The sequence below is a fragment of the Sapajus apella genome, unplaced genomic scaffold (genome assembly GCF_009761245.1).
Source record: "Sapajus apella isolate SASKATOON/1434 unplaced genomic scaffold, GSC_monkey_1.0 scaffold116, whole genome shotgun sequence".
NCBI lineage: Eukaryota > Metazoa > Chordata > Mammalia > Primates > Cebidae > Sapajus > Sapajus apella.
The window spans coordinates 2,311,073-2,335,842 of NW_022437056.1; the positions used below are offsets into that span (position 1 = coordinate 2,311,073).

At 40.4% G+C, this 24,770-nt stretch overlaps 1 protein-coding gene and 1 long non-coding RNA gene across 3 annotated transcripts in view; one reads left to right on the top strand and one right to left on the bottom strand.

The window, feature by feature from the left end:
• CSMD1 (CUB and Sushi multiple domains 1) overlaps positions 1 to 24,770 on the bottom strand; it is a 2,101,842-nt gene that overhangs the window by 664,346 nt on the left and 1,412,726 nt on the right. For both annotated transcript variants that reach the window (XM_032260320.1, XM_032260321.1), the window contains exon 9: positions 8,323 to 8,447. In XM_032260320.1, coding sequence (XP_032116211.1) covers positions 8,323 to 8,447 — 125 coding nt within the window. The remainder of the gene's footprint in view (positions 1 to 8,322; positions 8,448 to 24,770) is intronic.
• LOC116538068 lies at positions 654 to 23,300 on the top strand. Its single transcript, XR_004263490.1, has 3 exons — positions 654 to 666; positions 5,340 to 5,342; positions 21,724 to 23,300. It is a non-coding gene; the product is annotated as an uncharacterized LOC116538068 (long non-coding RNA).

Below are 24,770 nucleotides of genomic sequence, written 5' to 3' on the forward strand. Positions count from 1 at the left end.
TTAAAAAATTTGGTATTTGGAAAAAAAAGCAGGAAGAGCTAGAGAAGAAAATGGAACAGGCTGAGAAAGAAGAGATGACATAGGTCTGAGCTTTGTACTGAGCAGATCCAATGAGTGAGTGTCCTTGGTCAGAGAGCTTTGGGGATGACCTATTGGGGCCATCTGCTGTCCTCCCTTAGAGATCCTCTGGTTAGATGGGCAAGGGCACAGCAGCGTACAAGCCAGGAAGAATAAATGGGTGTCGAAAAAATCTCAGCAATGCACGCAGGCCCTTGCAAAGGAAGCAAATGGCCGCCATCATCTTATCTAAAAACCATATCAGTGTTGATTTGTCACCTGTTGGGGGCTCTATTTGAATAGGAATTTATCCTATATTCTGGGAATTCATGAAACGATGCCATACGATCTGACCCAGAAACTTAGACATCTGAAGGTTTATCACCTGCCTCTCTCCTCACCCATGGACTCTGCTGGTTTTTCACTTCAAGCAAAGAACAGATCGGGCAGCTCCTCTCACAGGAGACAGCCCAGGGAAACTGTCCTGACTGTGACTGGACAATTTCAAAGCATCCTTGGAGGCAGGGAAACTTCCTGCCTTCCCTTAGCTTCTGTACTAAACAGGCATTCAATTAGTCAACAAACGATGTGATTAAGCAGCATAATTAAGTAACTACAATACAAATTATAGTAGAATGCCTCCTTCTACTCTTGCAAAGGCCTTGTCTCTTGGAAATATAACATCTAATAGAGAGTAAAATTCGCTGACATGCTTGATAAATGTGCCTGGATAATAACTGTGACCTAATGTACACCTGATGTCAGTTTCCTGACAGGTTCCAAACGTGTAAGCTCAAATTTCACTTACATGGTTACTGTCTCCCCAGTAAAACCAGAATTCACAGAATGATAAATTGGAAATATAATATGTCAGGAAGGAAAGTGGAAAGGGAGAAGGAAACTAACCCATTTTGGATGCCAGTGCATGTCATTTATCCACTTAATCAATGGATATTTATTAAGTATAAAATAGGTTTGTTTCACGCAATTCATCTTACTTAATATAAAGTAATAACTTATCTGTTTATTAAAATGCAGTTCCTGGAAATCTTATAGTTCTATAGTAACTTCTCAATCAAATTACTTGAAAGAAGAAACATTCAATTGATTAAATTTAAATTAGTGAGATTTCAGGATTCACATTAGAAGTTTTTTTAAAAGCAAATTAATAATTATATTGAATAGTCTATTTCTCCTGTGTTTTTAGGGGAAAACATTTTTAGCAAGCATAAATTTTATGTCCAGATTGTCAACCATAATGAAGATAATATGTCACAGAGGCTAAGAACTTCCTTTCATTCACCACACCTGTGTTCTGGGCCTGGCTTAGGTTGTCAGTAGCTGTCTCAACAGCTTTCTAATTTTAAGCCACTCAGCTTATTTAATTAGAATCATAGTCATAACTCCACTTATGATTGTTCTGAGGATTGAATAAAAGAAGACAATAGCTGGACGTGGTGGCTCACGCCTGTAATACCAGCACTTTGGGAGGCCGAGGCGGGTGGATCATCAGGTCATGAGTTCAACACCAGCCTGGCCAAGATGGCGAAACCCTGTCTCTACAAAAATTAGCCAGGTGCGGTGGTGGGCTCCTGTATTCCCAGCTACTCAGGAGGCTGAGGCAGGAGAATTGCTTAAACCTGGAAAGCAGAGGTTGCAGTCAGCCGAGATCCTTCCACTGTACCACTCTAGCCTAGGCGACAGAGCAAGACCCTGTCTCAAAAAAAAAAAAAAGACCAATAAAGCATTTAGCACATGGCCTGACAATTACAGCATGGCTGGGTAAGGTGGCTCATGCCTGTAATCCCAACACTTTGGGAGGCTGAGGCGGGTGGATTACCTGAGATCGGGAGTTTGAGACCAGCCTGGCCAACACAGTGAAACCTCATCTCTACTAAAAATACAAAATTTAGCTGGGCATGGTGGCAGGTGCCTGTAATCCCAGCTACTCCAGAGGCTGAGACAGAAGAAACGCTAGAGCCCGGGAGGCGGAGGTTGTAGTGAACCAAGATTGCCGCTATATTCTAGCCTGGGTGACAGAGGGAGACTCTGTCTTAAAAAAAAAAAAAAAAAAAAAGAATAAGAAGAAGCATATATGCAGTACTCATTATGAGTTGAATATTGAGGGTACAGGGGAGAGAGAATAAAACTAAGTTTCTTGTCTTCATCAGGAAATTAACAAAGAAACACAAGAAACATATGGACATATAATATAAGAAGGAGAAAACAGGTTTGAAGAAAGGCAGAAAAGGTTTGTAAAGTGAGGAAAAGGCTTGCTGTGTAAGAGGATGTGGGTTCAGATGACTTGATGGGAGGCATAAATGGACAGTCACATGGATATCTAGGAGAGGATGGATGCTCTAGAGAGGGAAAACCTAATGCAAGAATCCTAAGAGAGAAGCACCCCTGGCATGCTCTACGAATGTAGTTAGCACCAACTTAAGGTTAGCTTTCAGGTAATTTTATGTCAATAGAATATGAGAGTAGTATAAGATACAAAACTATATTATTGCCAATAACTTAGTAAAAATAATAAGGAGAAAAATATATTTTCTCCCAGGTGACCTTCAGATAAAAAGTATACAGCTTCAGGAGTCTGGAAATAACAACAGAAATTTCTCCAAATTCACAAGAATTAACAAGTTAACCCTGTGTTTGTCTCTCTAAATTTCCGAGATAGTGACCACCTGATCAAATAATCAGTACACAAAATATTCTCCTGACACTCACACTGGGTCTGTCACCTGGTAGAATGAAGAGTCATCTTTTGGGATAAATGATCTTTTTACTACTCTTTAAAAGGTCATTTCTACATGCACAGAAAACATGAACAGAAAACAAAAAGCTGTAAAAGTTTTTGGTAAATGATGAGTTCATAAATTAAGAATAATTTTTAGCTAAACTAATCTGAAATTCTAAGGTAATAATAATGTTATTCCCTGACTCTGGCTGGCTCCAATTAGCTTCCATATAACCACAGTTCCAGCAGCCAAGAATACTTTATTTTTCTTAGAGAGGTTTTCAACTCAGGGAGCAACTCAAAATATTAATTCTACAGATCAAAGTGTATTAGCATTAAAGGAAGTTCTCTACATAAATTGCCCCTAAAAACTGGTGGAATGAAGTACCAGCCTGAACATTTTACTTCAAAAAATAGAATGATATACTCTTGTCTTCATTATGTTTGCTTATTTAAAAAATCTACTGCCAGTTAAAGATACTCATACAGTTTTAAACAGCTCATAATGTTTTACCCTGCAAAAAATCATAATGGTTGTTTTCATATTCCTAAATGAAGTAAGCGTAATTTCAAACAAAATCACTTGTATAATTACTGAGCTATGACAACCATTCATCTGTTTGGTAACAGGAAGAAAAGGTAATGTTCCCCCACTTCTCAGAGCTAATTAGCTAATGCAAGCATTGGCTAACCACACCAGCCTCCAGATGGAAGGATCACTTCTGACTCACTGCAATTTATCAAATGCTTCCATCAGATATTCCTGCTCCAGAGAAGGCATGATAATTACTTCAGAGTTAGAGACCCTTCATGAGAAAGTAACCTTGAGAGTCAGTCCTTTCTTCACTCACCTCGCTGGAAGAGTTTTATGCTCAGAACGGGCAGGATGTTCAAACCAGGGGCATTTTATTGTATTTGACAGTTGGTTGAGTTTAGAATACGTGGCAGAAATGATCATTATTAGGCCTCCTTTAGAGGCTAAGAATGAATCAGGAAAAATCTAAAACTATGATGCTGTCTTTTTGGTTTTTTTTTGAGATGGAGTTTCGCTCTTGACCCCAGGCTACAGTAGTACGGTGGCGCAATCTCTGCTCACTGCAACCCCCACCTTCTGGGTTCAAGTGATTCTCCCGCCTCAGCCTCCCAAGTAGTTGGGATTACAGTCGTGCACCAGCACATCCAGCTAATTTTTGTATTTTTAGTAGAAATGGAGTTTCACTATGTTGGCCAGGCTGGTCTTAAACTCCTGACCTCATGTGATCTGCCTGCCGTGGCCTCCCAAAGTGCTGGGATTACAGGTGTGAGCCACTGTATCCAGTCGATGCTGTGTTTTTAGATACTATTTTTTATGGTAATGACAGAGTGACAAATGAACTTGGAAAATGGCCCTTGCTGTATGGAAACTGTCAATAGCAAAGAAAGATTCCTATAGTCTGTTTTAGGTAGCATTTGTCCATTTTCCTGGACATTTTACATATCTAACGCTATCTTTTCATAGAAATAAAAGCTCCACTTTTATAAATGTTTTTCAGCTTTTCTCTAAAGGATACATCAGTTATTGGAAGAAAACTGAGAAGCTACTTAAGAGAGTGAATGGTAGCTGGGTACAGTGGCTCATGCCTGTAATCCCAGCACTTTGGGAGGCTGAGGCAGGTGGATCACGAGGTCAGAAGTTCAAGACCAGCCTGGCAAAGATGGTGAAATCCCATCTGTACTAAAAATACAAAAATTAGCCAGGCCCAGTGGCAGGTACCTGTAATCCCAGCTACTTGGGGGGGCTGAGACAAGATAATTGCTAGAATCTGGGTGGCAGAGGTTGCAGAACTTACGGGTTTTAACTGAAGAAAGAGTGTTCTACAGAGGGGCGCCAGCCAGGAAATGAGACACAACTCACTGGGCTCATTTCTCCTCTTCATAACTACAAGTGTGTTAATGGCTCTCAATAGTGATGAAGAAAATCATGACTGTAAATGTCTAGACTTGTGCTGAACACCTGAAATATGGCTGGTGTGAGATGAGCTATGCTCTAAGTATAAAATGCACACTGGATTTCCAAAACATAGTATGGAAAGAAAAAGAAAATATATAAAACATCTCATTGTCACGTTTGTATTGACTGTATGTTCACATGATAATATTTGGGAGTACTGGGGTTAAATAAAATGTTATTACAATTAAATTCACCTGTTTCTCTTTACCTTTTTAGTCTGGTGACTAAATATTTCAAAATCACATACTTATTTTGGGAAATAAAGACATACCTTTTCCCGGTTACTAACTTTAGGTGCTCCTGTGAAGGGATTCTGGAGGCATGATTATCATCTCTTATCAATTGACCTTAAGTTAAGGAGATTATTCTGTCTGGCCTTTAAGTAATCAGTTGGGAAGTCTTCAAAGAGGGCTTAAAATTTCCCTTACAGAGAGACTCCTGCCTGTGGACAGAGCTTTGACCTGTCGCCAGGGAGCCTAGCCCCCTGTCTTTGCTTCCTGACAGCCTGTCTTCGGAATTCAGATGCAAAGACAGCCCTGCCAAACCTGTGAGCCAGTTTGCCGATCTAAGCCCACACATTTGTCTCCATCCTAGTGGATTTCCTTCTCTGCATGAACTTTTGCTCACAGAGTCAGGTGCTTGGACATGGGGTGTTGCTGAAGCAAATGTGGGCACAGCTTTGGAACCAGGTAGTGGGTCAGAGGGGCAAGAGTTTTGGGGAGCGTGATAGAGAAAGCCTCAGTTTCCTCCAACAGACTGCCAGTGGAGATCTATCTTGTAAAGATACTCTTTGAGGGATGCGGGAAGAGTGAGGGACGTTACTGGAAACTGAAAGAGGTGGCAGAAGCTTAGCAGATGTGCTTCCGTGATTAGGTGGGAAGCAGGGCGTTCAGTGACAAACAGAGGGACGGCTCAGGAGATTTCCAGGCCATGTGTTGAAGAGGCCACTTGATTTCTGCTTGCTGCTTACATTAAAACATGACAGGAAAGACATGAACTGAGGGGAGAACTGTCAAAAAAAAAAAAAAAAGAAGAAGAAGAAGAAAGGAATCTGGGTTGGGTGATTTTGAAACTTCTCAGCCTCTCCAGATGGCCAAAGAAACTGAAATTTGGAAGTGACATCTGCACAAGCATTCTAGACGGGAAAAGCCGAGTGTGTGGCTGCACAGCCATTCCCCAAAACCTCAGAACAACTGTAAGTTCGGGATTCAAGCATTACGTCCCAGAAAGGATACTTTTTAAAGAAATTGAGGGTTTCTTATCAATCTTACTAACTGATGCAACTAGAAAGCTCAGGAGCATTGTCTCAGCAGGCGTCCAAGATGGATAAAAGATTATCTGATAAATATGTGAGGGTGTGGCCTTTGTCTAACTGAATCAAACTCGTAAAACCCATCCACAATGAAAACACTTTCTTAGGAATTGTTTCCAGCTCTGTAAGTTACTATTTCAGAAAAATTAAGTATGTTTATTACTTCAGATCATTTCTAGCTCTTATTAAATTTATTAGAAGTAATCAATTTAAATTGATTAAATCAATAACTAATTTCTACTGATTACTTCTAATAAATTTAATAAGAACTAAAGAACTATTCAGTGATGATCAAGGTATATCTAAAAGGTATATCTAACTTAAGCAAAACAAGGGAATCATCCGTGAGAAGAGAAGATGAATAAAGCCAGGAGTTTGTCCGTGGAGTTGAAGGAAGAGGCGGGTCTTGGCCATTCCTAGTAACTTTTCCAGAAAACCAAACCAAACACATCAAACAAGAGAGACCCTATGGAATAGGTGTTCTCTTCCAAAATATGATCAAGAGGGATATTTGAACCTGTGAGAACAGGAAACCAAAAAGAATCCTCCTCTAATTATCTCCAAGCGTGAGTAGTTGGGGGGTTGAGGAGCGTGGGAGAAAGGCCTCCACCTTCAGCCTGGATGGAGCAGCTGCTTCCTAAGAGATAAGTACCTCTGCTGTGTGATTATGTTTGGGAGAGGATCCTGAGAAAGTGCTTTGAGTTTAAGATGACAGTCAGGTCCGAGAGAGAAAATGCCATGGATTAACATATAAAATCAAACAATAAAAAGGCAAATATTTATGTTACCCTAAACAATTGATTTTAAAGTAACAAATTCAAAAGAAGGCACATTTTACTATTTGTCTAACGTGAACTTTAAAAATAATGAAGTCTATTTCTGGTATATAAGACAAAGAAAACTACTGAAGGAAGTTCTTTCCCCTAAAGGAAATATAATCCATGTAACTCAGTGATCACGTATAATCGGGAGGCTTGTGCATCACCAGCCCTAGTGGAAACATGAATTTTAGCGTGGTTCTTTGAAGTGCTTAATGACTGTATTTTAGAATTGAAAAATGCACAATCAAAGTAGTCATAAAAAGAAGGAGATGGCCATGTGCATTTCCTTGATGAGAGCTTGCTGACACTCTGTAAAGGGTCTCCACCTAAGAGGTGACGGTTTGCTGTCAGCTGCCCTTCCTGTCCAGACAGGTGATGCATCGCTGCGTCCTCTGCATGTGACCAACCCCCAGTGGTTATAGGGACCAGGTACAATACAGCAAATGCTGCCAAAGAGTATTCTTAGCTTAGGTGAAGATAGTGACATGGTTGGCAATTCATTTCACAGGCTGCAATGACATTGTGCTTCTCATACCTTTTTATAACTAAAAAAGTTATAAAAGTGCTTAAAAGTCTGTTCACATGAAAAAGACTATAAAGTTATTCTTACATATGAAGCCTTTCTTTTTAATCAAACTGCAGCTTTTCCTTCCAAAACTACCAGTTTACAGAAATCCTTTTATGACCAAAAGTCAAAACGAAACCACCAAACCTAGCTTTTCTTTAATTTTATTATTATTGTTTATTTTAAAACAACCATAATCATTTTCTTCTGTTTTCTATATGATTTCTGCAATTGTGGTAGGAATTTGTATATACTTCATAAGAGTAATAAATAAATAATTTAAACTTTGCAGACTTCATACATTTTATTTTAAAATGATGACAATAATGATGAATATTTTACTCTGCTAACTATGTTAGAGATTAAAGATCACTTATTAATATAATGATGATTTGGAATCAGGCTAATAATTCCTTTTATCACTCATATAATCGACACCTAAATAATTCAAACTACTGCAATGGGAAAGTGAACATTTTTATATGTGCGGGGTGTACAGAGACATTTCTGGCAGGTCCGATTGTGTAACATATATTCACACACATCCACACTGTGCGTATGTATGTGTTTAGATATATACCAAGTTATACTGAGCATGTGTGGCTTTGCTCCCAACCGTCCTGAAATGTAAAACACAAAAATATTCTTGAAAATACTTGCCTCTTAATAAATTCCAAGGAAAGATTTCTTTATTATCTCACTATGAAAACATACATTACTACCAAGTTCTGCTCTGCCTGTAGACAATGCTTCATGGTTAAATTGTGTATTCAGAAAAAGAAATGCCAAGCCTAATGAAAGAGCTAATCCAGGCTTTGCCCATCACAGGTGCCTTACCTCGGCAGATGGGTCGGTGGTCACTCCAAGCAGCCAGTGTCTCTGTGACTCTCTGACAGGTGATGCTTTTTGATCCCTGAAGCACATAATTGTCCTCACAAGAAAACTGTACATTTGCACCAACCCTAAGCAATTAAAGAAACAAAACAAAATAAATAACCCAAATTATTCACAGAAGACTTCTTAAAAAAAAAATGAACAAAATGGCTGCTATGATGTTGTGCAGTTAAAACAGCATAAGACATTAAGCAACCGATTAGATATTATTTGTACAGGCCGCCCTGGGATATAGCAAAGGTTATAAAATCAAAAGATTTGGGTTCAGATTCCTGTTCTGCCACCTTCACAGCTAAACAGACATATGAACCGTAACTTGTCACCACTAAGATTGAAAAGAATAGCAAAAGTGACCTTACTGGATGTTTTGGCTTTAATATGAAAATAAATGTGAAGAAATTTTGTACCCTGAAAACAAGATGAAGCTGGATATAATTCCTCGGGAATAAATATTTTACAAAAACAAGTGAAAAAGTCTAGGTTAAGAAAGTATCTCAGGAAAGAATGTATTTTACTATCACACACATTAATTATATTTAAAAGAAAGCCAGTGATATTATATTTCAGAAATTCTTATAGGAAAAGAATGATTTTTTTTTCTTTTTTTGTTCTGAGTTGGCGTCTCTCTCTATCATCCAGGCTGGTGCACCGATCTCGGCTCACTGCAACCTCTGCCTCCCAGGTTCCAGCGATTCTCCTGCCTCAGCCTCCTGAGTAGCTTACAGGCATGTGCCACCACGCCTGATTAATTTTTGTATTTTTAGTAGAGACAGGGTTTCACCATGTTGGCCAGGCTAGTCTCGAATTCCTGAACTCAAGTGATTCACCCACCTCAGCCTCCCAAAGTGCTGGGATTACAGGCATGAGCCACTGCACGTGGCTGTGTTTTAGAAGAAAGCAATCCATCCAGCCTGGAGTTAGAGGAAAAACTTCCCTGGCTCCAGAGCTGCATCTGCAAACATGGAGCTTTATGATTGTAAACATCAACCAAACGCTGTCACAAAACACCAATTGGACAGGTGCATTCAAAAGTGTAAGAGGCAGAGATCAGGTTTGAACACCACCCAATTACTTCTTCTGACACTGACTTCAGTGTAGTCTTATTTAACTATCTGACAAGCCCATTGTTACAAAAGGAAATTCTACTTGTGCTTTTAGTTTGACAAATCATGGGTTGATGTTGAGGCAACAGAAGTGCAATAAGTAGTCTTTCGAGGAAAAGCACAATTGTCAGTGTGAATGGATGAAGCTAATACTAAAGACAAGATAGGGGAAACATAAGTAGATGCTTTTCTTTCTTGCTTAGTGAAAACAAATCCTTATCTATAATATCAGAGTGAATATCATTCAAGTAACACTGCACCAGCATCCCCAGCCCCACCCCACCCCCACGCCCTGGGCACCTGTGCAATACTCTCTGGGCATTGCCATAGAAGTCTTCAACAGCCATCAGATCAGAGTCGAACCAACGGGGAAAATTCTAGGTTAATCGAAATCGAACACCTTTCTTTTCTAAACAGGTGTCTCGTCTTAATAAAATTTAATATGCAAAAGCTTATTTTAGGAAATAATGAACAGAATGCAAAGGATGTAGCCTTTTCCAGATTTATCTATCTAGGAAGTACTTTTTTTCATCAAGCATCTAGGACAACTAGAGTTCTATGGAACTAATTTTGAGAAACTCTGCATCATAAGAACATAATATGTACTAATTTTAAACATGAAAAATATTCAAACCAAAACCCAGTCATGATTCCCATTTTAATTGCTAGCCATAACAGTTATTTAAGATATCTGTAATTGGTAAACACATTCTGCCATAATTTTTGCTCATTGATCTGTGTTAAAACCTTACCTAAAAATTTTGTTTTTAAAACAACTGTTATATCTTTCCGTTTTCTATTCCAGGTATCCAACTACAGTTCCTTCTATTTAGCTACATTTTAACATCCATTGTTTTCATTATTCTTTCAATATATTTTCATCGACCACCTACCATGTGTGACACTCTAAGTACCGAAGCGGCACAAGTGAATAGCACAAAGCCCCAATCTCATGGAGATAACATAATAGTTAAGAAAGAAAAAAATAATCAAACCAAACATATGGAAAACAAAAAAAGTGTCATAAAGTGCCATGAAGAAAATAAATAAAGTGACATGAGAGTCCTAGGGTAGGAAGAGTTGGAATTTGAATATGGCCACTTTTTAAATGATCGCCTGAGGCACTAATATTTACTGTAATATTTGGGGGGGTTCAAACAGAAAGGCAGGGATGTGGGGCCATGGCTTCAACTTAGGAGCCACGATATTTCAACTACTGCAGCACATCACTAGTTAGTGATAGAGGGCTCTCTGTTTCTATCAAACCTCTATCTTTTTCACACAACTTTTTCGTATATCTAACCAATGTTCCTTTAGGTATCAATAGTGAATTATATTCTGTTTTCAGAAAAACAATCAATAAGCCTAAACTCCCAAAGCACAGGCAACACAGACAAAACTAGACGAAGGAGATGACATCAAACTAAAAATCTTACGTACAGTAAAGAAAACAACCAATAGAGTGAACAAACGCCCTAGGGAATGTGAGGAAATACTCAGAACAAAACATCTGGTAAATAGTTAATATCAAAAAATATGAAGAACCCAAACAAGAAAATCACAAGAAAACAAATCACTCATGTAAAATATGGGCAAAGGACCTGAATAAACATATCTTTAAAAAAGACATAAAGGGCCAGGTGTGGTGGCTCATGCCTGTAATCTCAGCACTTTGGGAGGCCAAGGTGGGTGGATCACAAGGTCAGGAGTTTGAGACCAGCCTGGCCAACATAGTGAAACGCTGTCTCTACTAAAAATACAAAAATTTTGCTGGGTGTGCTGGTGGCTGCCTGTAATCCCAGCTACTTGGGAGACTGAGGCAGGAGACTCAGTTGAATCCTGGAGGCAGAGGTTGCAGTGAGCCATGATCACACCACTGCACTCCAGCCAGGCAACAGTGTGAGACTCTGTCTCAAAAAAAAAAAAAAAATAGACATAGAAATGGCCAACAGGTTTATGGAAAGGTGCTCAGTGTCACTAATCATCACGGAAATGCAAATTCAAACCATAGTGAGTTATTGACTCACACCTGCTAAGATGGCTATTATCAAAAGGACAAAAGATAACAAGTATTGGTGAAGATACGGAGAAAAGGGAACCCTTGTACGCTGTTGTTAGAAATGTAAAAATTATAAATTAGCACACTCATTATGGAAAATACTATAGGGGCTCCTCAAAAAATTAAAAATAGAACTACTACATAATCTATAATTTCACTTCTGATTATATATCTGAAGGAAACAAAATCAATATGTCAAGGAGATGTCTGCACTCCCAGAGCACTGCAGTGTTGCTCACAATAGCCAAGCCACAGAATCAATGCAGGTGTCCAACACTGGACCAAGAAATGGATAAAGAAAATGTGGGGGGTGTGTGTGTGTGTGAGCGCGTGTGTGTACACAATGGAGTACGTTTTTAAACCCTTTTTAAAGAAGAGGAAATGTTGCCATTAGTTACAACACAGTCGATCCTGGGGACATTATGCTAAATGAAATAAGCCAGGCACAGAAAGACAAATATTGCATGATCTCATTTATATGTGAAATCTAGAAAAATCGAACTCGTGCTAGCAGAGTGTGAGTATCAGGTGCTGGAGGAAGGAGAGGAAAGAAATACTACATAATTTCACACAGGAGAAATAAGTTCAGAAGATCTATTGTACAGCATGGTGACTGTAGTCAATTACAGCATATTGCATACTTGAAAATCGCCTGGAGAGATTTTGAAAGTTGTCACCATGACAAATATGTGAAGCAATTGGTTTGTTAATTAGCTTGATTTAGTCATTTTACAATGTATTCATCTTTCAGACTGTCATGTACACCGTAAATATCTAGTTTTTGTCCATTTTAGAAAACAAAATATCACCACTCTGACTCATTGATTTCATTTCTGGCAATATATGTTTACCATCCAAAATATAAGAAATTTCTGGCCAGTGATATTCTTTGGAAGACATGAAAGTGTCCAACAACAGGACTGTACTTGACTAAATTATTTTGGATATATTTGAAAGAATGCAACGTTGCTATATAAAAGGCAAATAGAAAACATATACATCAATTAAAAAAAAGAAAAGGAAATATGTAGCAATATAGAAAAACAGAAAAAGAAAAAAGAATGATACAAAATTGTATGTACTGAAAATAACAATGATCTTCCCATGTACATTTACATTTAAATATCAGGAAGACAGGCACATCTCATTTCTGAGCAGTACTATCACCACAAGAAAACTTCTGTTCATATATTCAAATGATTATCTTTTTCTGGATTCTATTACTTTATAGTTTAAAAATTAAAAAAAGAAAACATTTTAAGCTGCTTCTCACTCATAGAGTTAGTCATGCACTCTCTCCAGGACCCGAACACAGCTCTGACTATCTCCGATTTCCTCCAGAGGAGAGTTTTGAAAGTGTGCTCCAGTGGGCAGTGGAGGACGGCTCCTGAGTGTCTGCAGTCATCATCTGGTATCACAGTCAAATCCAGAAATCTCTGCGCACGTTTATATTCGGTAAAATGAGAGTACAGCATAGAACTCATTGCTTAATTACGACCATAAAACCTTTTCATGAATGATCAGAAATAGCCATCAATAGAATATGGAAGCTTCTCTAATTGCAAGGCATTAAAATTATTAACAGGAGCACGCTTTTCATTTGACTGCAGCTGGCAAACGGAGCCAATGCGGGTAAACGCCTTTCCAGGAGTCATCTCCACATGAGAATGAATCAAGTTGAGGTTGAAACTAAATCGGACCCCAATTCTAATTTATTAATTCAATCTTTTGTTCTTGTTTTATCTAACACATGAAACAGTTCCAGTTAAAAGCCACGTGTGCTTTCAACTTCAAATATATAATAAACTAAGCTTTCACTGATTTATGATTACTATATTTGAAGTACTGTATATCAGATATACCATTAGATCATCCAATTTAGTTTTCTGGAAAGTAGTCTCAGAGGAAAATTCCAGAAAAAAATAATACTAGCAGTACCTTTCTATTGGCAAGTAACTTTAGTGCATTATGTTAGATTAATTACATTAATTACGTTGCCCAGTTTAGACACGTGTTAGCAGTTGGTAAGTGTAAGAAATACTGGAGTACTGATTTTGTGTAATATCAAGATACATGATACACTGACATTAAATGCCACATGGCAAAATGTAACTCAAACAGTTAAAGCAGCAAAATTTTGGCTTTTAAATTAAATACAATAGAGAAACATACATTTTCCACTTCTTCAATGCTTAGCACCTCTGAAATTGCTTAATGTTTGATTTCTAAAGGTATGTTATTTACCACCCTATAATCAACTTTACCTCAGTATAAAGACTCTAAGTGAGCAAACTATTTCCAAACATGTTTTAGCTGCGACACAAGCAGTTTCTAAATATGGTTGTTCTAGAGCATGTCTATGTGTGGACTTATTCATCATTGATATTGTAACTATTTAAAAAAATAATTTGAAGTGACTCGAAGATTAAACTAATGTCTGAAATAGGACATGGGTTGACTTAGCTGTGAGACTTAACTGTCCACTATTTACCAGAGATTACACTAATCTACTGACTGGTTAGCTAACAGTCTCCGACCTCTCTTCTCAATCCACACTGGTCAGCATCTGCTGAAATCTGCTGAAGCAACTGATAGATGATAAACAGAAAGGTAGAAAGATAGATAGAAGATAGATAGATTAGATGATAGATACACAGATAGATGGATAGACAGGTGATAGACAAAGGGATGGATGGATAGATAAATGGAAAGAAGTAGATGGACAGATAATATATGGATGGATAGATAGATGATAGGTAGATAGATATATTAGACAGATGATACATAGATGAACAGATAGATGATAGATGGATGAATTGATGGATTAGATAGGTAGATAGATACACAGGTAGATAGATGGATAGATAGATGGTTAAGTAGATAAATTGACAGATGGATAGAAAGATAAATGGATAGGTAGATAGATGGATAGATAAATAGATGGATAGATACATAAACAGCTATGGAAAGATAGATATGTACCTTTCTGTATTAAAAAACATCAAGTTCGAACAGCACACTTCAATATTCATAAAACCAAAAGGAATATATATATATTATTAGGTACCGAAGGTGGGCATTTAAAAATTTGCATCTTCAATAAAAAGAAAAAATACATTAAGTAAAATGTTTTTCAGTCTCAAGCAGCAGAAAACACAGATATCTGAGGAAATCTTTTCTTCAGTGTGAAGTTCAAGCTGGGATTTGCCATTTTTGTACTTGTAAGATGGAGCTAGATGGCACGGGGGCAGTGTCTGCAGCCACACTTTATCAAAGGTTTAGAAATGTTGCTTAACAGAAAGTATTTGCTTAAGAGGAACAAGTGCTGTGAGCAGGAGGAAGGGTGAATGCTGAAGGGTGTATATGCCTGTTTAACATGTGTATGCACATGTGTGTACATCCGTGTGTGTGTATGTGTGTGTGTTGTGTGTGTGTGAGAGAGAGAGAATATGCACAACTTTGACTTTTCTTCCCCTGTTTTTTACATAAACTCTGAGGACCTTTGACCTGGCAAAGCACAAGTTAAAATTACAGGCTTCCAAATGCACAGGTGGACATCATAAAATAAGAGTAATGGAGATGTGACGGTGTGTTTTCCCCCTTCCTGCTTCTCCCCGACAAGAAATAAAAACAAAGCATGCTGTTTGGAATGGCTGAGTTGCTGAAACAGCAAAGGTGGTGGCTTGCCTCTCCTCACAGGCACTCCATCCCAAGGAGAAATCAGAACTCTTGGCCAGTCCCTGGATATGGGCAGCGGGACTGGAAGCCCTGGCTGGGGGCCACTTTTCAGGAAGGAGGAATGGGGCCGGGTCCTGCTGAAAGTTCTGCCAGAACTTGCCACTGGCCCTGTGCTGATGAGCGTGATGGTAGTGTAGAGGCCCAGTGTCCTGTTTCCCCACCATACCTGGGACCAGGAGCCAAGCCGGGTAAAGGGACAGAACAAGACAGAACTCCCCGTGCTGTGTCTGTGTGTCCAGGGATAATGCAGGACTCTAGCTCCCAGCTGCAGCCTCATGGAGAACCCCCTGTGTCTTCCGGTGCAGGCTTCACAGAGTATGGAGAAGGCAGGAGGAGCCCCTGATGGAGAAGGACAAGCCCCTGACCTGCCCCCACCACCCCTGCCAGGTGCCCCTGCCTCTACGACAGAGGCCTAGGGAAGGTTGTGACTGGGACTGGGTGGAGGAGAGATGCTTGCTCTCACCAAGGTCAAAATGCCCTCCCCACAGCCTGGGCCGTTAACATCCTTGAGACAGAGTGAAGAGACATCCCAAGCTGACTTGAAATCTGCTTGACTGGGAAACCAGCAATTTTAACTATTTTAACAATAAATAGATAAAGTTTCCTGACTCAGACAAAATGAAAATCTCACATAAGAAATTACCAATCACAGTACAATAAAATTACATTTTACACATCAGAACTCATAGACTTATTAATTCAACTTCATATACCCATTTTAACTTACTTTGCAAATAATATTGCTATTCTTATTGTATATGGGTCATTCTCCCATCTTTGCCACCTCCTTCTCCCTGTCTTTGTCTCTCTCTTCCCTATTTTTCTGTTTCCCTGCCTTCCTCCATCTTATTTTCTCATTTAAAAAATTGCTTTTTCCTGATACATAGAATCAGTTATACAGGGAGTTTCTGGAGCAAGGTGCTAAAGTTTCCTGGAAACTCTATTAGAAAGACGACGATATTTTTCTAACTTTAGAACAATAGAGTGACATTTGATGCAAGAAAAGGAATGAGAGAGGAAATACCAAGCAGAACGCCTCTAACATTCTTCAACATCTTGAGAAAATTTAGCTGCAAATCAGTCCTACACACAAATGTCCCCAGGGCCTCACAGAGTGCCAGACACATCCCAGACACTCAACAAACACAAGTTGAGTGAATGACTAAAGCAAAGCTGCGTTCCTGTGCTAGACAGGTCAAGCTGTAGGTAAAATGAAACAGAGAAACAATGTAGCTACCCAATCCAACTCCTCTCTCTCTGCCCTTCTAGCTGGACCTCCACTATGGGGTCTGACAATCATTTACCGCCATCCCTAAATGCACCAGACTTGAGGAGAACCTTTAGCCTTATTAATGAGCTGCTAGTGTAAGAGATACTTCATCAAACAGCTCTTGGTCAACGAATTAAGTAAATCTAATTGCTATGGGAATATTAATTTAAAAAAAGAACTGATTTTGCCTTTAGTAAAAAGGTAAGAGAAACTTATTGCTGGAAACTGGACTTTGGGTTGGGCCTTGAAATATCCATAGAATATATATTTTTTCCAAAATGATTACATGTGTTCTAGATTAAAAACCCACCACATGGCGCACGCCTGTAATCCCAGCTACTCAGGAAGCTAAGGCAGGAGAGTCACTTGAACTGGGAGACGGAGGTTGTAGTGAACGGAGATCATGCCTTTGCACTCCAGCCTGAGCAACAAGAACAAAGCTCCGTCTCAAAAAAAAAAAAAAAAAAAAACACACAGCAGCAAAACACTGTTGGTAACAAAGCTGTGGCTTGTTCAGAGAATTGCATATAACTTAGATTGTCCACAACAGAGTTTTCCAAAGGTTATTTCAGACACCATGGAGGCTGTCTCCTGCCTTCCTGCTTTGAAGTTCTGCACTCTGTTCTTCCCCTATAGACACAATGACTTAGGTTTATACCCTCTCCCTCCACTTCGCCTCTCTTCTCTCACTTTTGAGGCATCTAACTTAGTTCCTTCATTGCTCCATCTCAGGTTTAGGCTGCGGATCTTAACATAAAGTCCAGCAGTATGAAAGAGTGGGAGGCTTGGGAGAAGAGGCCACACGGGAAGGTGCCAATCCCCAAGGGAACGCGCTGTGTCTCATTCGCCTTGAAATCTCTCACAGCCTCCAGCACTGTGCAAGGAGCTTCTGATAGCCTTGCCATAAATACCTGTGCAACAAATGAGAGCACAAACCAGGAGACAGAAGCAGGGATTCAGAATATCTCTAGACATTGAAGAAGCCTCTGAATTGGAGGCCTTCAGGAGCAAAAACACAACCCAGCCTCCGGGTGGAATATCTCAGCATCCTCGCGGCACGTGCACACTTGGGAGCATTTGCCTCTAGTTTAAAACAAGCGCTTTAGGTGTCTTCACTGATTCTACAATAAGGGATTTTTTACACCACTCAGATGGGAACTTAGATACTTCACCGGACAGTCTCTGCTGAGAGATGCCCCTTAGGGACACAACCCTAATAAACCAGACCAGGAAGGTTGTGAAGACCATTTGCAAGGAAGCCAGCCACATGCTAGGGAAACACTGTTCGAACGCACGACTTGTTCAGCATTCCAGAAAATGCCAACATCTGAGAGATGAATGCGCGTCTGCTATGGATACTGAAATGCCTTTTATTGCCCTTTTGCTTTTCACACATAATGTGTCATTTCTGTGTCATTTTTTCTTTTTATAGCAACAATTTTTAGACTCATCTCTTCAAGCCTTAAGGCAGTTTAGCACCACTAAAAATGCATGAGAGTAGATGGATCTCTCTAGCCTTAGGAAAGAAAGGAAGCTAATATTTTATGTGATTTTTAGATAATATGTGTTAGCAATAGCCCAACAAAGATCCCTGAATGGCAATCAAAATATAGGATGCTTCCAGGGTATAAGCAACAGGAATACTTTTGCAAGGGGCTTGGAGTGACTGGCGGTTTCCAACTGTGACCAGCTCTCAGAAGCATGGCACTGACAATGAGGTGTGAATTTTTGTGTGAGGGGATTTAATTTAAACTTTCCAAGTATGCTGTAAGTTCATGAAAACCTGTCACTCAACAAACAATAGGACTTTGTCATGTGAATTAGAAAAATTAAATCCTCATGTCCACCCACGTATCCATACAAAGACAGAAGCTATATCCACATTGTGTGAACCCTGAAGAGGGTCTGGATGCAGCCAGGACTGAAGGGAATTACGGCTTGGGAAGGAGCTTTGCCTGAAAGCCCCTCTCCCACCTTCTTCCTGCCTCCATGAGATCCAAGGTGGAAACCCATTTGCCTCCTTCCTGACAATTATCAGGGCTCTGAGTTCAACAATGTCAGGGCCTGTTTTCCACATGGGCTCAGGAAGCCAGAGGAGACTCTTCAAACTCTAGGCCAAAAGGTGTTTTGCGGATGGTACTCTTTGCTCTGTAGCTGGAATGAGGAAACAGTGAGGTGTGTCGGAGGCAGAGAGATGGGAGGAGAAGCCAGCACCACCAACCAGCTCACGACTGCATCATGCATGTGCTGGACACAATAGCTGACCAGGTAAAGCATGCAGGGAAGCAACACAAAGACTAATCACTCAGGTCCGGGCAGGCATCTGGGGCCTCCAAGATAAGTCAGCAATGGAGGTGCCTCATTCCCAAATCAGAGATGAGAACACGAGACTCAGTCAGCCCTCTGCTCAGCATCATAGGATGCTGGATTCAAATGGGCTTCTTGTTGTTGTTGCTGCCACTTTCTTTTTTTTTTTCTTTTATTGTACTTTAAGTTCTCGGGTACACGTGCAGATCTTGCAGGAGTGTTGCATAGGTACACACATGCCATGGTGGTTTGCTTTTTCCATCCCTGTGATGTACATCAGGCATTCCTCCCAGCAAATCTGTGGCTGATCAGTAAACAATCCTAAATACACAGAGACTATTCAGCAGATATTTCCTCCTGGGCTATATCTACACTGTGCAAAACTTCGCAATATTTTGGTTTATCCTTCACATCTGGTTGCTTGTAACTGACCAGCAACCACAGGATCCAGGCTTCATGAGCACCACCCAAAGCAGGAGCCAGGAGGGTGGGCAGGAGAAGAAAACACTGCTATCATTCAGTGCACACATGCACGCACGGCACATACACATATGTGCACACAGTCTTCACAGACACACATGCAGATATGCATGCAGTTCATCATGTGAGATCCAGAAGCATGCTGTGAGGACACTGCAAAAAGCGTGAATACCCTTGCTCCCTGCAGAAGTTAGCACAACGCTAGCACTCAGCAAGCAGGGCTCGGTTTCCAAGTGCTCCTCTCAGCAGTGCACCTTCTTCCTGCCGTGCTTGGTGCAATGGCTCACTCTGTTTCTATGGCTATGAATCCAGATCCCAGGTGCTACGGCCACCCAGAACCAGGAGCTCTGCAAGATAATAGGCTGAGTAAAAGGGGCCACCTCACCCAAAGGCTGACTGCACTGAGCCTGCTGAGGCTCTGGCTTCTGCAGCAGACATGTGGGAACCCCAAAATGAGGGGTAAGCAATGCCCTAGAGGTCATATTTTGAGAATGGGACACAGGAGCTGAGAAGGGCTGGTGGTAAACATCAGGGCCCAGGGGTCCACCCACGCTGTCTAGACATACCGGTAAGACAGAGTGACTCCCTGGGCTGATTCTGAAGCTGAGCACAGCTTCCCAGCCCATTTGGCATCTCTGTTGGTTTCCCATTTCTCTCACTCTCACTTCACTGGAATTAAACTGCCCCTAAAGGCTTTGTCTTAGGTTGATTTCTCGGGAATCCTAAATAAAGTATGGAACTATGATCACATGATCAACTTTCGGTGCAAGCCCCAAGATGTAGAGAAGTTATTTATTATTTATTTTTTATTTTTTTATTGTACTTTAGGTTCTAGGGAGAAGGTATTTTTATAAGGTCACCAGGCTATTCAATAAGTCACCAGGCTATTAAGTAATTGTAAATAAAATGCAGCTGAGACAAAACACTAGCCACATGTTTTATTCACTGTGTCTTAAGGTACTGAGGCCAAGAACTGTCATTTCCCTATCGTACTTCTTGCAACTCTAAACACACTTCTTACAATTTCTTTGTCTATCTCCTCTCTTTATCATTTGCCCTACTTCGACCCAAGAAAATACTGTCTTCTTCTTCATATAGTTTTTTTTTTCCCCACCTTATGTTAATCTTGGGTCATTCCTAGAAATAAAATCACATATTTCCTAACACATTTAACAAAGTAGGACAAAGCCAATTTGAGAAAAGGGATCCTTTGGATATCAGGAAAGAAAATGTCTTGGGCAGTTGATGCTAAACTTATACTGTGCTGTGTAGATGCATGAAATCCAGCTGTAAACATCCCCAAAACAACAGACCTGCCCGGTTTCCTCTCATCTGCTTTTCTCTGTGTCGTGATGCATTTGATGGCTGGTGTGTTTGCTTTAACTTCTTGTCATTTAGACCCAGCCCTTAATACTCACATCAGTCTCTAGGAGAAAGAGGCAGGGAAAGATTTTCCCTAAGGGTTTTTACACACGCTCTTCTTCCTTCTGGACTGACCGCCCCATGCACTCCAGTGGCGAGATCCTTTCCTTCCCATCCTCCAGGCCCTGGCTGGGGCGTCTCCCCTGAGCCTCCCTCAGTGCTCTGTCTACAACAGAGGAAGCCTTTTCTGTTGTTCCTTCTTTTATTTGTCCTTAGGTCCCAAGAGCTCAGTGTGGTTACTGAGGGCTTGCTCATTTTGTTAAGCAAACTAAAGAAGTAATGAATAGATGAAGGGTTGCCTTGGATGCTAAACCTTCCTAGAAACAGCTCGAGGTAGTGATTTGCAATTTTTCTCCCCCTCCTTTTTAGAACAGCAGATACAAAGCAAAGAAAGCTTGACATTGGACTGGGCATGGAGGCTCACACATATAATCCCAGCACTTTGGGAGGCTGAGGCGGGCAGATCACGAGGTCAGGAGTTCGAGACCAGCCTGACCAATATGGTGAAACCCTGTCTATACTAAAAATTAAAAAAAAAAAAAATAGCAGGGCATCATGGTGGACACCTGTAATCCCAGCTATTCAGGAGACTGAGGCAGGAGAATTGCTTGAAATGTGGAGGCAGAGGTTACAGTGAGCTGAGATCACACCATTGCACTCCAGCCTGGGCAACAGAGCAAGACACCAACTCAAAAAGAAAGAAAGAAAAAAAGAAAGAGAGAAAGAGAAAGAGAGAAAGAAAGAGAAAAGAAAGTTGACATTGGATTGTAATTGCTTACTTCTTTGTGTGTATGTGTGGTGGGGGGCACTGCATATACTTAAAGCTCCTAAATGATAAACAGTCAAGCAAATGAATATATCCATTTCCTCACATGGAAAAGAGGAACGCTCACTACCTTTGTGTGTTTCTGTGCTGAGAACACCTGAGATCCACCCTGTTAGCAAATTCCCAGTATGCAATACAGCAATGCAGCATTATTAACCAAAACGCAGCATTATTAACCACAACACAGCATTATTAACCACAATATAGCATTAGTAACCACAACACAGCATTATTAACCACAATATGGCATTAGTAACCACAACACAGCATTATTAACCCCAATGCAGCATTATTAATTAACCCCAGTCCTCACACCATACATCAGATCCCTAGGTTTATTCATCCTATGTAACTGCAGCTTTACATTTTTCACCCTAAGTCCATTTTCCTTTGAGCATCTGCTGCATGCCCAGATTGACCAATGCCAGCCTCTACCTTGTGCTCCTCTTTTCTTTCACCAGGTGGTCCTCCCTGCTTGGTGTAGACAACTCCCACTTCTTTTCTCCTGTCTTTCATCAAAATCTGCTGGGAGCAACAGACCTGATGAACTCTTTCATACACTAGAAGGTATAATGCAGTGAGATGGTTGACCACCTTCCCCTTCCAGAGGTAGTTGTATTTCAGCACAGCCGGACGTCTCAAAGCAAGAGTGTTGATCTCTACAGTTTGTTCATGGCAAGCTCCTGGCAGCATCATTGTGAGAGCAGGGAAGATGGACCACCATGAGGGGCACCTCGTCTGCTTATCACTATGGGTAGAGTTGGTTCTGAACACTTGCTGAACACTTAACAAAAGCCTAGCATGTAAAGAGACTGAGAAATGAATTCAAGACACACACACATACACACACACACATAACTGCAGGTGGCACCAGCAAGCTGAAAAGTGACAAATCACTGCTTCGCAAATCATCCCAGGTATCTGCCTGTCTTTCTGTTTTTTTCCTCCTCCTCCCCACTAGCATAAATAGGAAGCTTAGGTAAAATTTCTCATAAAATTTAGAATTTGGTGCCAAAGGGCATTTAATGCTGTTGAAGGATGGAGTAGGTGGATTTATTTCCTTTAGATCCTAGTTAAATTGAAAAACCTTCTAACTAGCTACTCTTTCTATTTCCCCTAGAATATAAACACAGAAACTTAAGAAGTCTCTAAACCAGCAGTTCTCAGCAAGGGTCAAGTGTATCAGAATCACCCAGCATGGATTGGAAAAGGGACCCCTTTAATTGTCTACCACCCAAGGACTGTGAAATGTTAACCTGTGGATAAGGTGCTCCCATTTACTTACCCAGCTTGCCACTGTATTCTCTACGATGGAAATCAAGTATTATTGCCGATGGCAGTGGAAAACCACTGGTGAGCTGAGATGACAAGAGACAGAAGACCACTTCTCTGGTGTAAAGCAAAAGTATGCAGGGGCAGTAATTTTACTGAGGGATCCACCTCACCCACCTCTATCCCCACTCTATCAGAGGACTTGATCATAAATAGCAGTCATTGTTCTTCCATGAATGCTTTGCAACATTTGTATGCATGTTTTGCAATGTTTCAAAAACAATATTTTATTAAATAAATGATTTCAATACAGTAAAAAGAATGGTTTTGCTGTCTGATTGAAAATGTGGATAGAGAAGAAGGAATTGATTACAATGTCGAGAAATGTAAACAACTATTCCAAGGGGGTTTCTGTACTGATCTCTATGTGCACAAATGAACTATGATTGGGCTGGGCACGGTGGCTCAAGCCTGTAATCCCAGCACTTTGGGAGGCCGAGGCGGGTGGATCACGAGGTCAAGAGATTGAGACCATCCTGGTCAACATGGTGAAACCCCGTCTCTACTAAAACTACAAAAAAATTAGCTGGGCATGGTGGCACGTGCCTGTAATCCCAGCTACTCAGGAGGCTGAGGCAGGAGAATTGCTTGAACCCAGGAGGCGGAGGTTGCGGTGAGCCGAGATCGCGCCATTGCACTCCAGCCTGGGTAACAAGAGCGAAACTCCGTCTCCAAAAAAAAAAAAAAAAAAAAAAAACTATGATTGGACAGTCTTCATTTATTCCCCATGATCTCATGGAAGCAAGCTTGATACCAGGTTATACATGCTATAAAGCTCTGTATTCCTGTATATCACTGCTTGATATAGGTTTGCCTCTGATTTCTGAGTTCCATGAGCATTGCCTCATAGTGTCTGTGGGATTCCTGTTCATAGGAACAGCTCCTTGGCCTTATTATTTTTCCCAGAACATTATTTGATGGAGGCCAAGGTTTGGTAGCATTTTTGCAGTGGGGAAACCAATCAGCTGCCCTTATTCTTCCAGCTTCTGCAGTCATATAGGAGCTGGGGAAGACAGCAGATACTGAAAGTGTTTTCTGATGATGAGGTTTCCATACACCTTATCAGATGATGTTTGTGATATCAAACAGCTGTTTCAAAGACAAGCCCATCTGTGTTTAATCACTTATCTCTAATCTCATATCATGGACGACATAAACCAGGTAGGCCAATGCTTACCAACGTCACTTGTACATGAGAGAGAATCACAGGAGGCACTTATAAAAGTCCTAATGCTAAGTTACCTACGCTAGTCACCGTAATCTACTATAGAATAAGATTCTCCAAAGAATTCACAGCTTTGTTCAGGAGCGTCAACAACCTTTAAGGCTAAAGGAAGCCTGTGAGATCATCAGTGACATGCAAAAGAGTTACCAGCTATAGGAATAATATTAAACCAGTGCACGTTCAATAACTGAACAGTGCATTTATTTCAGGGCCATTCTCCCTGCTCACTAATTTTTTCAATTCTTTTAAAACTCTTCAGAATCTCAGGTGATTGATTTTGTTTCCCCTACATCTTCACCAGAAATGTGTTGAAAGAAAGGAGAGAGTTAGTGTTCATGTATCTGCCCTAGAGAGAGAGTGATCTAGGATATTCTCTTTATAGTGATCATGTTGACAGGGACGGGAAGTACCATAGCGGTTGCCAGGAGATGTGGGTAGAGGAGAATGGGAACTTACAGCTTTATGGGTATGGAGTTTCAGTTTTGCAAGATGAAAAGAATTCTGGAGATGGATAATGGTGATGGTTGTACAACCATGTGAATGTGTTAATGCCAAATGGCCAGGATGCTAAGTTTTATGTTATGTGCATTTTACCACAATTAAACATTTTCTGTAAAAATCCTCATGCC